At 40.5% G+C, this 14,841-nt stretch overlaps 1 protein-coding gene across 6 annotated transcripts in view; it reads right to left on the reverse strand.

The window, feature by feature from the left end:
* LOC147308103 (receptor-type tyrosine-protein phosphatase mu) overlaps window positions 1-14,841 on the reverse strand; it is a 166,545-nt gene that overhangs the window by 37,575 nt on the left and 114,129 nt on the right. For all 6 annotated transcript variants that reach the window (XM_086273368.1, XM_086273367.1, XM_086273366.1 and 3 more), the window contains 4 exons: window positions 8,796-9,133; window positions 6,353-6,433; window positions 5,681-5,707; window positions 2,397-2,590 (listed from right to left, as the gene is read on the reverse strand). In XM_086273368.1, the coding sequence (XP_086129494.1) occupies window positions 2,397-2,590; window positions 5,681-5,707; window positions 6,353-6,433; window positions 8,796-9,133 (640 nt within the window). The remainder of the gene's footprint in view (window positions 1-2,396; window positions 2,591-5,680; window positions 5,708-6,352; window positions 6,434-8,795; window positions 9,134-14,841) is intronic.

Consider the following 14,841-nt stretch of genomic DNA (forward strand, 5'->3'; position numbering starts at 1 on the left):
GAGGAGGCTCATTCAGACTGACTAGTGTTCATTTGTGGTTGGAGCTTAAAGAATTTCAGGATTCTCACAGTAGGCTAGATACAACACATTTCTGTCGACATGAAACAGGCCGAACACAAGTGAAACAGTGATGACATGGCAGCATTAATGACGCTGAAACTTGTTTCTGCTTCCTGTTTGCACGGTGAAAATGTGCACCCAGGTGCAGGAGGCTGGACATGCAAAATGCTTTGTTAGGTCTGTAACACACACGGCCTTATAAAGCTTTTGCAAAGTATACAACATGGCTTTTGCAAAGTTTAAAGTGTTTATCGTGTCCCTTCTAATGGTAACATTCAATTTCCAGTCAATAAATCCACAAGGTAGCCCGAGCTTAGAATTAAATTTGGTACTTTGTTGGACTGGGTATATCATTGATCAGTCCACTTTAATTATACATTGGTATTCCATTTATCTTTCAAACTATTGCACTTTTACTATAAAAATTATGCTCTTAATAACTGATAGGGTATTAAGTATGCTTTTGAAAAGCTTTATAAACATCAGAATCAAGCTGCGGAGGATTTGTGGTGCTAACAATGTCTGACTACGGGAAGAAAAAGCATTTCACAGTGACGCTAAAGAAAAAAGTAAACAGAAAAATGTCACTGCTCTACATATTTCACCAACTGAACACTGTCAGATAATTTGATAATGCTGCATAACATCTGTTGGTAAATGCCCTTTTCAAACTAAATCCAAAAAAAAAAGGTGATATTTTAATCCCACAGGGTCTTAAAAATAGCCAGCAACCATTACTGATCCTGTCAGGTTTGTGATATAAATCTACAAGTCTAAAATAAATAAATAAACTCACAAAAAAAGTATTTTTCTTACCTCATTTATCTGATCCAAAGTTAACGTACAGAATAACAAGAAGCATGGGTCAGAGAGAGATATAGTACAGTGTAAGTCAACAGGTTTAGAGGTGCACTAAGCTCCAATCTCATCATGAAAAATAAACGGTTATTTTAAAAAAATAAATAAAAGGGCATTAACCTTAAGACAGATTGAGATAGAGATATATATATTTATAAGACAGCAGTGGAACAAAACATACAAATGAATCGCTCTAGCCATGTGAGAATGAGCTCCCTTGCACACTTTAAGCACCCCACAGGACTTTTTGCAACAGCCTGTGGACAATAAGGTGACAGCAGGGTAAGCAGCCAGTTGTTCCATATTACGTCTCTGTTGATCGACTGCTATTAATCCATGCAATGTTGGCCACGTGGACCCCAAACTCCCTTTATCCATAACGGATTAGACCCAGAAGGCAGCCCAAAGCACTCCAAACCCCTCAATGATCGGATGCTGAAGGTAGCAATGGGAGACGACGTTATTTCATTCCACAATCATGAATGGGATGTGGGGAGTTAATTACCAATAAATCTGACACGTAGCTGATGGAGAGAAGGTGGGAGATAAAGAGAAGAGGAAGGAAAGCAAGGAAGAAACACAGGAGGTATAGATAAGAAAGTAAGAGAAAGAAGTAAGCTGAGAACGTTAACAAATGTGAGGGTCGTTAAGAGAGAAATGTGACAAGAGGCCGAACTGATACGGATAATATATTGAAACTGAAGGATTTAGCTCGAAGCCAGTCTGTTACAACATGGCGTCGGGGCGAGTTGAGGATGACTGGTGTGGTGCTGAGGGACAGCAAGGAGGGCTGGAGTGCCGCCAAACCCTGCCAGACTCTAATGCGAGGAAATGAGAGTGATGCCCTTATGGGGCGAAAATCTTTTGTTTGGTGTCAGTAAGAAGCGCAGTGACAGATTACTGATGCTGTTGCGCGACAAGCAGTAGGCTACCAGTACTATGCAACAGCATAATCCGACCCGTTTCAGGTGAAGGAGGGGACGCGGTCTAACACAGGCAGTTTGTGCATTTCGCATTGGTCTACAGCTGAGTCTCCAAGGAGAATTGGGACACAGCTTTTGACCAAACCCCCCCCCCCCCAAAAAAAAAACAAAAAAACCCCCCACCACACTCATGCACACAAAATGCACAATCGCTGCAAACAACAAGGAACAGATGAACAACAAAACGAATCACACCGTAAACACACTAAGACAGGGTACATTAACAATTTATCATAAAAGTGCATCTGGGGAGAAACAAAACAGTTCTGCTGTGCGGTGCAAAACAGAGAGAGAGGCAGGCAGAAAAAAAGAGGGGAGAGAGAGAGACAGCGAAAGAGACATGGGGCTGTGCACCATAACACAGATGAGGCCTCGTATTAGACTGATAAAAATTTCCATTCAAGAACCTCAGTGGAGATGTTACAAGTCTATCACCAGGCTTTATTTGGGTTTGCAACCTTAATGGTGGGAGGTGACAGCTGGGCTGCTTCCTACCTCGTACTCCTCCTTAAAGCCGTAGCCCTCTGCGCACTTCATCTGAGTGATGTGCTGGAGGAGGTCCGCCACGCGGATCGCCGGGTGCAGCTGACCCGTCTGATACGGCACGTCGACGGGCTCCCGTTTCCTCAAGGAGTGAGTGTGTGACTGGACCAAGCTGCTTGTGTCGCTGCCCATGTTCTGACTCTCATCTGTGGGACACAAAGAGACAGAGAGGCCGGAGCGGGTCAGCAAGAGGAAATAGGAGCTAAAGTCACATCACAGGTCATCAATTTATCGCTGTAAGATACATACGGGTGACATAATGCTCGAAGCAGTAAATGAAAGTGGTTTCCTTTGAAGTTGTTTTACATATAAAGTTGATTTATCTAGCTTTAATGTTAGGTGTTCATATCTGACTTACAACTGTTCTCCTTAACAGATGGCACATTAGCTCATTTACTGGTTAGCATTATGTCACCACCCTCCAGATTGACCAACAACTCGACTAGTAATCTGTTTGTTATGGATGGTCACAACAACACAACATCATTGAGTAATAGAATGAGTCATGTGGTGGGAAGGTTTAGGTCCATCTGTCTCAGTGTGGCTGGAAAATACTGCACTGTACAGGAGTCCATCGGCATTTAAAAACAAGATCCTCTAAGTGAAACCCTTATGCTACAAGCTTTTAACATTGTTACCAGCAGTGGCTCTCAACTGTGAGAAACATTATACATTAATCATAAAAATCCCCATCAATGTGTTGTAAAAACAACAACTTTTCCTTTTTTTTTTCTTTTTTTTTTTAACTGGCAGTACAACATGCTGGTTTGGGCTGAAGCTCATATTGAGACTCCATTTCCAGCTCTTTCATACTGTAATCCAGTCAGTGGCAGACATAAGGCACAGATGCTGTGGGGAGCCAGCGGATGATGGAGGGTGTCCAAAAACATGGAGGAGGAGGATGTGAGGGGGTGCGGTGGGCCACAGTGAGCATGTTGCAGCAGGCACCTTCAGAAGCATCACACAGACACAGCGTGGATTCAACCCCTGCCACCCATACTTCCCCGAAAAATGAACAAAATAAGATAAAATAAAAACCAAACCTCAAATAAATAGAAAAACAAAAACAAAAAACACACAGAACCCAAGAGGGAAGCGGAGATGGGAGGAGAATGCATGTGGTGATGCTGCCATGGGGCACTGTGTTTGCTTTGACCATGCTAAGCTAATGGTGGCTTGGTGGCACGGTACGGAAGGGTGGGTGAGATGCTAACATGTCCACTTGTCATGCAATAAATGTCGTAATGCCCGTGTCAGAAGCAGCCTCTCACTGTCGGCATGCTGTCTGAGTAAACACCGTCTCCTTCCCCCAACCCAGGGCCCACTTGGGAAAACTTACCATTAATGGGCACTTTTTAGATAGCAGATACATAAGAGGTTACGTATGTAAAGAGAAAGAGAGGAGAAGAAACAGGAGAGAGGGGATAAGCAACAATCCAGCATGAGAACCTGTTACAGTAGTGTTTGAGCTACTCTACAGGGCAAGATCACATGCCTTCTCAGTTCAAACTGCCTTGGTATAAAAGCCTAGTCAAGGGGGATGTTGAGTGGATGGATGGGGCAATTTCAACAGTGCAAGACAAAAAAAAACAAAAAAACAAAATAAAAAAAATAGAAAAAATAAAAACAAAACAAGGAAGTCATGGATTCAAAAGGGAAAAAAAAATAATGATAGTCTTTGGGGAAAAAAAAGAAGCTGCAATTGTTTCAGATCGCCGACTTGCATACGCTAATGAAGCTAATTATTTTTTTAAACGTTCTGACATTTTGAATTCCTCTCTCTAATTGCTATAATTTTATTTCCATTTGTGCTCGGGGGGTAACACCTGTATTTGTGCCATTTTCATTCTCTTTTTTTTTTTTTAAAACTAGTGCGCGATGAAATCAGAAATGCAACCGATACTCTGTGATCTAATCAGTTTTGATCATTAACCTCGAATGATGAGACAATGCCGTGACTGAATGTGTCACAAACCGAAAGCATGTAACCTTTTCTGGCTGCTGTAATTTTATGTTAATCGTTTCACGCTTCATTAAATGCGGAACTAACATAAGCAGCTGTCACAAGAGCGGTGATGAAAGACACTGCTTTAAGTTGCACTAATGTGAAAAGGAAAAAAAACAACAAAAATGCAGCAGTGGTGCTTGTGGTGAAGCTGGAGTCGAGCTGCTTATTGCATCTTTCTTTTTGTCCTTGAGTATTAAATTATTACACTCCTAGTGCCCCACTTAGTAGCTACTTTGCAGGCTTCGCTGGTAGAAAATGCATCTGCTCGTGTAAGATGCCGCACTTTGGGCTGTTGTGCATCTTCAACAAAGGCCAGTAATAATTAACAGGAGAACAAAATGCTTTTTTATAATTCTATTTTATCACTGAACAAGACGAATAAACACTGGAAAAAACTAAACAAAACAAAAACAAGTAGGTCAATAGCAGTTAGCCAAAGGCAGAGGGAGCGACATTAAAAAGAATAATAGAAAAGGTTGTCGTTTCAGAGGGGAGGGGAGGAAGGGAGTTTAATGCATAGTGAGGAGAGAGGGGAGGGGAGGGGAGGGCAGCACAGCTAATGCTAGACTTTAAATGTTCAGACTCAACGCATCCTGCTTTTGGAAGTTCTGGCTAAAGGTGGAGAGGGTTGTGGGGGCTAAGTGAGAGCGTTTTTGGGCCTCCCTCTCACACAGTTTTTGCCTGTTGTGTCTCAGTGCAGCTGCTACGGCTCCAGCATGCTGTCGCCTCAGTTGCCGGGGCAAACTGCCCCCCGCCCCCGTTGCCCCTCTTAGACACTCCCCCACATCCAGTCCACATGTCTGTCCATGCATATGAGAGGTCAAACACGTATGTGACATCACACGCACGACACGCAATGCGGATGGGATGGAGTGAAACCAGCCTCAGCCCAGGAGAGCCCCCTCGTTGGACAGGAAGGGAGAGGAGGGGGGAAGAAGTTAGGGAAGGGTGGAGGAATAGGAGACGAGGAGGAGGAGGAGGAGGAGACGGGGAAGCAGCAGGCAGGTATGGAAGTGAGGAAGCCATCTTTAGTAAAAGAGCCATCCAAAAGAAAAGAATGAAACAAAAAAATAATACATAAAATAAATAAAAAATTGTGCTTTTCTTTGGCCTCACAGTTAGGTGTTCAAACAGCATTCTTACAAATGTAATGCACGGTCATTTTCTTTAGCATAGAGATAAGAATAAATACTCAACAGCAATGGCAAAAGGAAAAATTGTGTCTCACCTAAGATAGCAGTTGGCACAAAGGGATCTGCTCAAACCCCCAAACAATCGCAGAAGTTGGAGGAGGAAAAAAAGAGTTGCAGTAAATTAAAGATAATTAAAGATAACGCACAAAAATAACATGAACAGAAATTAATGGACAGCTTTTTGGTTTCTTGCCAAGCAGCATAACAAGAAACCGATCATATTTTAAATTCAAGCTAATTATACAGTAACTTTAGTTGATTATAAATCTAGCTGCCCTTTACCCCATTTAATCAATGGGCTGTGATCTGATTACATAAGACACTCAATTATGGATATTATTTGGGATAAACTGAAGTCATAATTAAACTGCTAAAATCCATCTTGGCAAAGTGATATAAAACATAACCAGAAATGTAGCAGAGTGTAAAGCCATCTAAAGTTAATCTAGCTGCTTTCTCATTTGTAAAATCGTTTTCTAATTTTTAAAGCAACTCTATTAGGTAAATTCATACCACACATTACAGAAATAGGCTGTAATTTACATAAAAAAAGAGCCCATAAAACTTCATCTCTTATTTATTTATTGTGGCGTTTCTATTTTTTCCCCTTTTCATTTCATCATTTGTTAAAAGCACCGCTTAGGCTGTGCAGTAAGCAGTTCTGTGTTGACATACTGGATTATAACGAGGAAATAGAATATGTTTACCTGGGTAGTATGAGTTGGTGGGGATAGAAGTACTGAGAGTGTTGGCTTTTGGTAGTGTGAAGGACGACGGTGATGATCCAGCTACAGATGGGGGGGAAGAGAACAGAACAAAAGGCATTAATAGTCTAATCTAGAGTTATTAATCGTGGAAGCAACTCCCACTGCAGTAAAATTCCAGTGTAATAATGCACTTTACAAGTCTTGCTTTTGAAATTTGCATGTGCTATAAAGGATCACTTTGAGGTTTCTGACTTACCCTGTGGGAAAAGCTACTTTAAGTACACAAATAAAATTCCTTTCACATCTACTAAATTGTGATGGAAGCAGAAATCTAGGAGACCTTGACGAAATTAAATGGAAACTCCACTGGCGACACCAAAAGAAGTAGGTGAGAAAATATGTGGCTTTGTGTTTTGGGCTGAGCCGTGCAAAGCACACAAGTATGAGAAATATACTGCAATTAACCTCGTGGAGTCCAGGTTGATTTGGTTGATTTTGTAGACTTTGCATGCAATCCTTCTCGTCATTTTTCTGGTTCTTTAAAACAGCCTAATGCATTATGCATGCTGCTGTGTTTTTACGGCATTCGCCAAGTTACAAGTTGCTACAAGTTGCTTCTTATTTTGTCAATTTCACAAAGCCAGAGGCCGCAAGGAACCTGCATTACATTCAAATAATAAAGCTTTCCTTTAAAAATCCTCATGTCTAAATTATGATCAATATTAGTAAACATAGATTATGAAATCTATTCTGTCTCATTTATATACGCAAAATTCATTTTGAAAAGTTTGCAAAGTAAAAATGAAAAAAAAAAAAAGAGTTAAAAAAAGCACGTTTAACTTGCACATTTTTTCCAAGTCTTCTAAAGTCCATGAATGCCTGCAAATCTCCAAAAGCATTAATAATTCAGTTTTTAAAGCTACTTTTAAAAAACAGTTAAAGATCAGTCAGTTGCTTTAAAGATATCATCATTAGGTAGCTTGACATTGAGATAGAGCAAAGGGGCCAGAGTAGAACAATAGTCACACAAACCATGGAGGAAGTGACATTTACTCCTAAGACTGTCATTTTCTCCTCATGCAACGTCAACAGAAATGCTACGCCGACGGGGTTTACGCAGGCAGTATGTTCAGGACTATAATCTGTCAGCGATGATGTTTTGAGCCAAAACGACACGACCGACAATAACGTAAGGTCACGGAGTGTGAGAGGGCTTTCAACTGACAGGCAAAGTGAGAAATAATGCATTTAAATCATTTGCGCTGGCAGACAGAGGGGCCAGATTTGAACATCGACACTAACAGACAGTTAATCAAGGTCAAAGCATCTTTGGGGCTCAGCCCCTGCAGGGGTGTGGAGACAGAAGCTGCTGTGCAGTTTTAATCTGATGGTTTTGACTGGGATTATACTAGGTCAAGCCCTGGGTGCAGACTTAGCAGAGCCGTCCATCAACAAAGTATTAGTTTTAACCTGGGACAGAGAGAACAGGTTATCACACCAGAGCCCATCTAGTACGTGCTATGTGTTTCTGTCATGAATTGGAAACAGCATGAGTTTGGGACCTCGCGACGGATTTTTTGGAGCTCTAATGTCTGCTGATAAGCTTTAAGGTCAGCGTTGGGATTTCAAGAAGTCTTGAATATTGATCTCAATACAAGGCTCGCTTCAGGCTATTAACATGCGTTTGGACGACCATTTCTGCAACTGAACTAGCGTGGGCATTAGTGACAGTTAGCTGAAATGGTAAGTTTGCAGATTTCAGAGGAATTTTAATTAATTTAACAAAAATTAATTAGAGAAACTGAAGCAATTTAAAAGGAAATGTTTGAAAAGGGTGGATGAAACCCTCGAGGGGTTCTAAAGAAGGAAGTTTCCACTAGAGAGGAAAAAAACAATTTGATCAAAATCATATCAAAAGATGTTTATATCCAATTCTCTTCTGCTGAGTTGAAACAGCAGTTTCCCTGTAGAGGGACAACAGGCAGTTTCACAAGAGCCATAAAGTAATGTCATTTATGCTGACTACAAATATTGCGTATTAAAGCAAAAATAATCCCTAATGTTAAGATTGGTCATTAAAAATTTATTTTATACACTTTTTTTTCTTATATTATTGAGAAAACGTTGCACCGCCTTGTCTCACCACTTAGTTCTGATACCAGCATTATTAAGGACAAATGCAAGGATGTCTTTTGCAACCTCAAAACTCCAATATTTACCGGAGACATGACTTCAGGTCTTTTTCTTGAAAATATTTCTAAATCAACAGTTCATTGGAAAGCAGACCAAGGAAAACATTTTCAGGTTTTCCCAGGTTGAATATTTCCTGTGCAGCCAAGTCTGATTTCTTTCCCACCTGACCAAACCTAATAAATTGCTTCCACCCTGCTCTGTGAGTGTAACCGCATAAAAAGGGAGGTATGCCGATGTGGGGCCGTCTTACCTCGGCCGTTAAGAGTGAGGGCGCACTCGCTGCGGCCGTTAAGAGTGAGGGCGCACTCGCTGCGGCCGTTAAGAGTGAGGGCGCACTCGCTGCGGCCATTGAGCGTGAGCGCGCACTCGCTGCGGCCATTGAGCGTGAGCGCACACTCGCTGCGGCCATTGAGCGTGAGCGCACACTCGCTGCGGGTGTTCAGCGTATGGTTGTGTGTGTCCATGAAGGACAGTGCTTCGTCACAGTTGGTGCCCTGCTCTGTGTAGCTCTTGTCCATCGAGTTGACCATCACTGTCATCTCCTGGCGTGTGCTGCTCAGTGTCTCCTTGCGCTTCTTGGCCAGTTTCCTTCAAAGAGGAGACAAATAAAACTGATGAGGCAAAAACAGAAATGACACAGCTTACATTGATCTGATATGAAGCTAGTAGAGATGACTCATTCATATAATGAGATGGGTGAGCTAATGTGCCCTGAGCTGTGGTCACATTAGGTTTCATTAGGAACCAGATGTTTTCTCCCCAAGCAGTGAAATATGAATCCTGGAGAATGTGCAAAGGTGTGACTCTCTAACCCAAATACATCAGGCCCTGATGATTTAAAATTAGCTGGAGTATTTTGGGGTGAAAGAATTAGAGATGTGAACAGTGAACTGAAACAGTCAACCTGCTTTTATTGACCTACTTTGAGTTGATGCGCTAGAGCCTACGAGCAATCTGTCCCTGATCAAACACCATTAATGCACAGTGTACAAAACCTGTGTGCACAAATCCACATACTGTACATGGACATGCATTGGTTTTACCCAAAGAACAAACAAATCCAACCTCCACTCAAATACTAAAGACTTTTGCTGTTTTGACTGCAGTAAAAAAAATATCCTTGAACAGACAGCCGTATGACATACTTAGTGTTTTAGTGCAATTCTGTATCCGTTTATTAAATTTCATATGCAGTTTTACCATTTATTTGGATGCCTTTATGTACTAACATACCATTATAGTAGTGCAAATGTTAGCCATGTGCTCCAATCATTTTTTTTTTTTATATGTTACACCCCCCATTCCACCCATGTATGAAAGGTTCTGGCTCCAACTGGAAAACATGGCACCCAAAAGAAAGCTATTCTTTAAGCCCCAATTTGGCTCAAATTCAAAGCAGCGTCAACCTAGCTTCATATGCTAAGCTGTCTCTTCATATCCAGTCTGTGATGTTGAAACACTTAATATATGGTGCTAAACATCATCATGCATGACTGTGATTATGAGCATGTTGTATTACTGATGTTAGCAGTTATGTCACCAGCTTCACTATGGCTCACATCTCACGGCTGGTAGTAGAGCTCGACCGATATAGGATTTTTAAGACCAACACGGATATTTAGTGATTTAAAAACATGATGTTTCGGCCAAAAATTTCTTTTTATTCTGACAATGCAGTTTAAAACAAAACTGTTTTTATAGTTACTAGTCATAGATGACTTGTTTATGCTGGATCAGCTGGTTGTTGTGCTTGTTCCAAACAGGTGTTGCTAACATGAGAACTGCAAAACGCCCTCTTGGTGGAACGACTATACAACATCCCTCCAACATGTTTGAAGGGCGTTCTCATGTCTCTGGTTTTAAAATTTAGTTCATCCGATGCTAATAAATAAGTATACAGTTAACGAGTAGCTATTATCCACTGATATATCAGTCAGGCTGTAGCTGCAAGCACAGCTGTAGAATTTTTTTCCTTTTTAAGAAGTGAAACTATTTATTTTGATGAGCTGTGAAAAGTAATTAAAACATGATGCGGTGTGATGAACCACTTGTGCTTACTTATTCCTCAACTCATTCTTATTTCCATTCTGGGTATTATAAATACAGAGGAATTAAATGACAATGTGTTTCTGGAATCAGTGAGTTGCACCTTCTATGTGCATGAAACGATTTTATACAATTTAAATATATAGATATATAAAAAAGTTGGACTTTTAAAATCTGTTCCAAACAAAGAGTCAACTGCTCTCTGCAGCCGACCTTGACCTTTGACTTCCTTGATTAAAAAGGATATTCACATAAGCGAATCACATGATCACCCGGATGAGTTAACTTTCCTACAATTCCACAAAAGATGAACTACAAAGGAATGGCAAACAGCTAGAGTGGGAACATACTGCAGCAACAGCCATATCTGATGCCTGCCACTGCTCTGTAGCTGGAGGGGAGCAAGTAGTGTAAGAATTAACTATGGCAGCCCTCACACTGATCCTCGCACTTTGTTACTCTCTGCGTGACCCCTCTGCCTATTTGGATTGCAGTCTCTCTCACGGACAACTGCTGTCTAATGATGCACTCCTGCTGCTTTGTTTTCGCAAATCTCCTCTGTTTATTCAATTTTGTCGCTGTCTCATGCCATATGGCAACAGGCCCCCACTGCCTTCAAACAGTCATTTGCTCTGAAGCCCGCGACGTGAGGCTAATAGTGGATCCGTTCTTCAGAAAGCAAAGTGACAAATTAGTGACATTTGTGTCTGCTGGACCCACTTTTTGTCTTCAATCTGCAATTAGAGCTGGGAACAAAATACCAGTGTTGTCTCTTTTTCCCCCCCATTATAGCTTCATATTGCAATAAGGAAGAGTGAGGATGGCAGGGGGATGCATATACCCCAGGCAATATTAAGACAGATTCGGCACTGTGTGCACTCATGGAGAAGACTATTAAGAACAACTATAATCCAGGTTTTAATACTGTATCACTGTTCTTATTTCTGAGCCTGCTAAATCTTGGATTTCCTCTTTCCTGGCCTGTGAAACAGTTGAAGAGAGAGCGCTGAAGATAAACGAGGCTGCACAGACTCCAGTGCCAAAATGAGAAAAGCACCAGCAATACTGGGATGTTTGCAAGGCACCGTGGGTGTTTGATGAAGATTAATTGGCATGCTATTGTTTCCTCATTTGTAAGAAGGGAAAAATTAATGATAGATGACTAGATTACAGGGCCTGATATGATGAGAGAGATAGTATAAGGAAGTGTATATTGGAGTGTTTTTGCGTGTTGATGAATGTGACCATTTATTTTATCCCTGGAGAGTTGGAGTAAAGCTGCACATGGAACAATGTCAACAAAAAAATGATAGTGATTACTTGCAGGCATGCCCAACAATAAAATCCAAAATAAATGTGCATATGGGAGGGGGCTGAGACATACAGATGGCAGAGGTGTTTGTAGAAGTAAAGACAGTGCAAACACTCCAGGTAACTATATCAGGCAACTCTCATTAGAGAGATTGTCTTTGGTTCAGTACATGACAAGCCTGGCATATCTAGGATCTAAATGAGCACAGCTCCCAACTCCGTGAGTTCAGCTACAACAAAAAGGCCGCGGCACAAATTTTATGTCTGCAAATGTTTGCCAGAATGTGTGTTCTGTGGGAGGTGACGCTGTTGCGACTTCTAAAACAAGAGCTTCAAAACCTCAAGCTCAGCATGGTCGGCCTCATTTCAGCATCAGATCAGCCTAAACCTTTTGACACTGGGACAAAGAAGGCTTCATTAAAAGATCCACACACACATTCGTGGTGGATGAGTGTGTGCGCACGTTTTAGTTGACTGACATCCAGCTGGGAGGGGCAACAGAAGCATCTTTGATTAACCCAGTGGGGGCATTTCGGTAGCTGTTTGCACCGAGTCTCATTTCAAACTTCTCTTCATCTACAAAGCAAACTTCCATTAGGTTGTCGTATCTATCGGTAAAGGTATTAGGATCAAAAACAGACTTAATACTGTTCATTGAATGTACAATTCATTTCAATTACTCTATCAAGTCCGAAAAAACGTAAACAATGACGGGGCCTCTTCATTAAATTTTCTAAGGGGCCCTTTATCTATAGAAACTAAAAAAAGAATGAAGCAACAAAAACACAGAAGCAGCACATGGTGCTTCTGCTCCTACTCATTCAGAAACCAAAACAACATAATGACAAATAAAGCTAGAAAAAAAACATGGTAGGTACTGCTGCTTTTCTGGGCACAGGCTATTTTTACAAAAGAGATTCTTAATCTCAGTGGTTTCATTCAAGGCTAAGCAGACATCATTGGTTTAAAAAAAAAAAAAAAAAAAAAGAGGGTATATTAAAAATATTCACCAACTGTAAATATAACTGATTAGCCATAATACCTGAACCAAATAGCTCATTACCATTGCATATATAAAAGTACACATCCAAACATTACATAACTCTATTCCTTGATATGAATGGCCCTTTTCATCAGGAGACCCTTAATATGAATGAACATGGCAAAGAGTTCAAGGTGTTAACTTCTCAAGATTAAGTATTTGAGAGATGTGCTGGAAAAAGTAAGTCCGACTGATGGGACTTTGAAACATCACATAATGCTTAAAAACACTATTAGCACTTCAGCCTTTTTTCCCCTAATACGGACCTACGTCAACATGCAACACATTTGCATAATGCCCGTCTAGATGCTGGGTGGTGCGCCCTAAACAAAGCTAATAAGCAGCTGTCTAAAAGTGTGCCATTTTTATTTACTAGCTCAAGCCACTCTGCTAGCGCTAAAATGTCCCAGTCACAAGCAAGCCACTCCGACTATAGTGGATTCATTTTATTTTTAAAGGCACTCTCCAGAAAACAATAGCAAAATTGTTATTGTTAGCCTGTGCTATTTTCTGAACTCATGCTTAACTGAACTGCAGCAAACATCTAAACGTCACAGCCAATGCTCTTGCCTACATTTTGCTGAGGTATGGTAAGGTGAAACAAAGGGGATACAAACATTACTGAGCAGGTGGTTTTAATGTTGTAGCTGAAAAGCGTATATAGCCCATCCATCTATCCAGCCACTTATCCATCTCACCTGTCACTGGTTGAAATATACCAGTTTATCAAAAAATTTGTTAGAATTTTCAAAAAAAACACCAGTTTTTAATAGGCAAACTACATTCACACCATTTCCAAAACCTATAGTGGCCATTTTTTACTATGCTGGATGAACAGATGTTTTGTGACTCGGCGTTTTATAATGTATCTATCATTTAAACTCCATCATTCCATGCTTGACATCTTTTCGGCCTGCTCGAGGTGCTCTTCCTCATCAACATGCAGAGCTTGTAGGTGCAAAACTCTGCAAGGCTTGTACCAATTAATGTGATTCTTGCTACATGTTCGACTTGTAAGGTTTAATGAAGGTGTTTGCCCTGAGCACATTGTGTTATACATTGTACATTTAGCAGGCCTCCTATTCTGACATCGAGTGCAGTGGGGATGACTATGAAAAATGAGATTTATGAAGAATTGGGACAATGATTTATACGTCTCCATATGTGTCTTTCCCATTTTGCTGTATCAAGAAATCCATATAGTTATTACAGTTTAACAAACTACCAACTATTTAGAGCTTACTCTCTCGTTCGTAAATACAATGTTGCGAGACAGATTGGTATTTTGGCAGGGAAAGTGGCGTGCAGGTTGCTTTATTATTTACCAACAATAAACAGTCACTATGCATCTATTATCATTGATAGATTAACATATTATCAGTATTTTTGTTGTTGGAGCTGTGCCGTTTGGTGCAGACTGTGTTGTAGAACTGAGGGGAATTACAGTTGGATACAATATTTAATCAAATTTTAAACTATAAAATCTGTCATAAAATAATTGCAGCAACATTAAAAAAAATAATATAAATGCTTTATGCAAACAAAACTAAAGGGCAGGCTGTGCAGCTTGTGAGGTGGATTTTGAAATTTAAGCGCCAACACAGTATTTGATGTTATATTTAGTTAAAGATTATCATTGGTTTGGCACATTAAACTGATATATTGTAATATATTTGTATAGTAACAAAGATAAAACTTATATCTTTCTTTTTTAATTGTTTAAAAACAGTCATTTGCTTTTTTCTTCGATGAAGAAGTGTAAAGAGACACGTTAAGTTTCACATGTTACATGCTCAGTGTAACAACACCCAACCACCCTCATTGCACCACGCCAATTGATCTCAACTGTCCCCACCAGCAGCAGCCACAGTGGCCGGTATGACCACTTGTTTAAAGA

The sequence above is a fragment of the Aulonocara sp. 'chitande type north' Nkhata Bay genome, linkage group LG18, assembly GCF_057382095.1.
Source record: "Aulonocara sp. 'chitande type north' Nkhata Bay isolate Kocher_YH1m ecotype deep benthic linkage group LG18, A_spYH_male_GT1.1, whole genome shotgun sequence".
NCBI classification, from domain to species: Eukaryota; Metazoa; Chordata; class Actinopteri; order Cichliformes; family Cichlidae; genus Aulonocara; species Aulonocara sp. 'chitande type north' Nkhata Bay.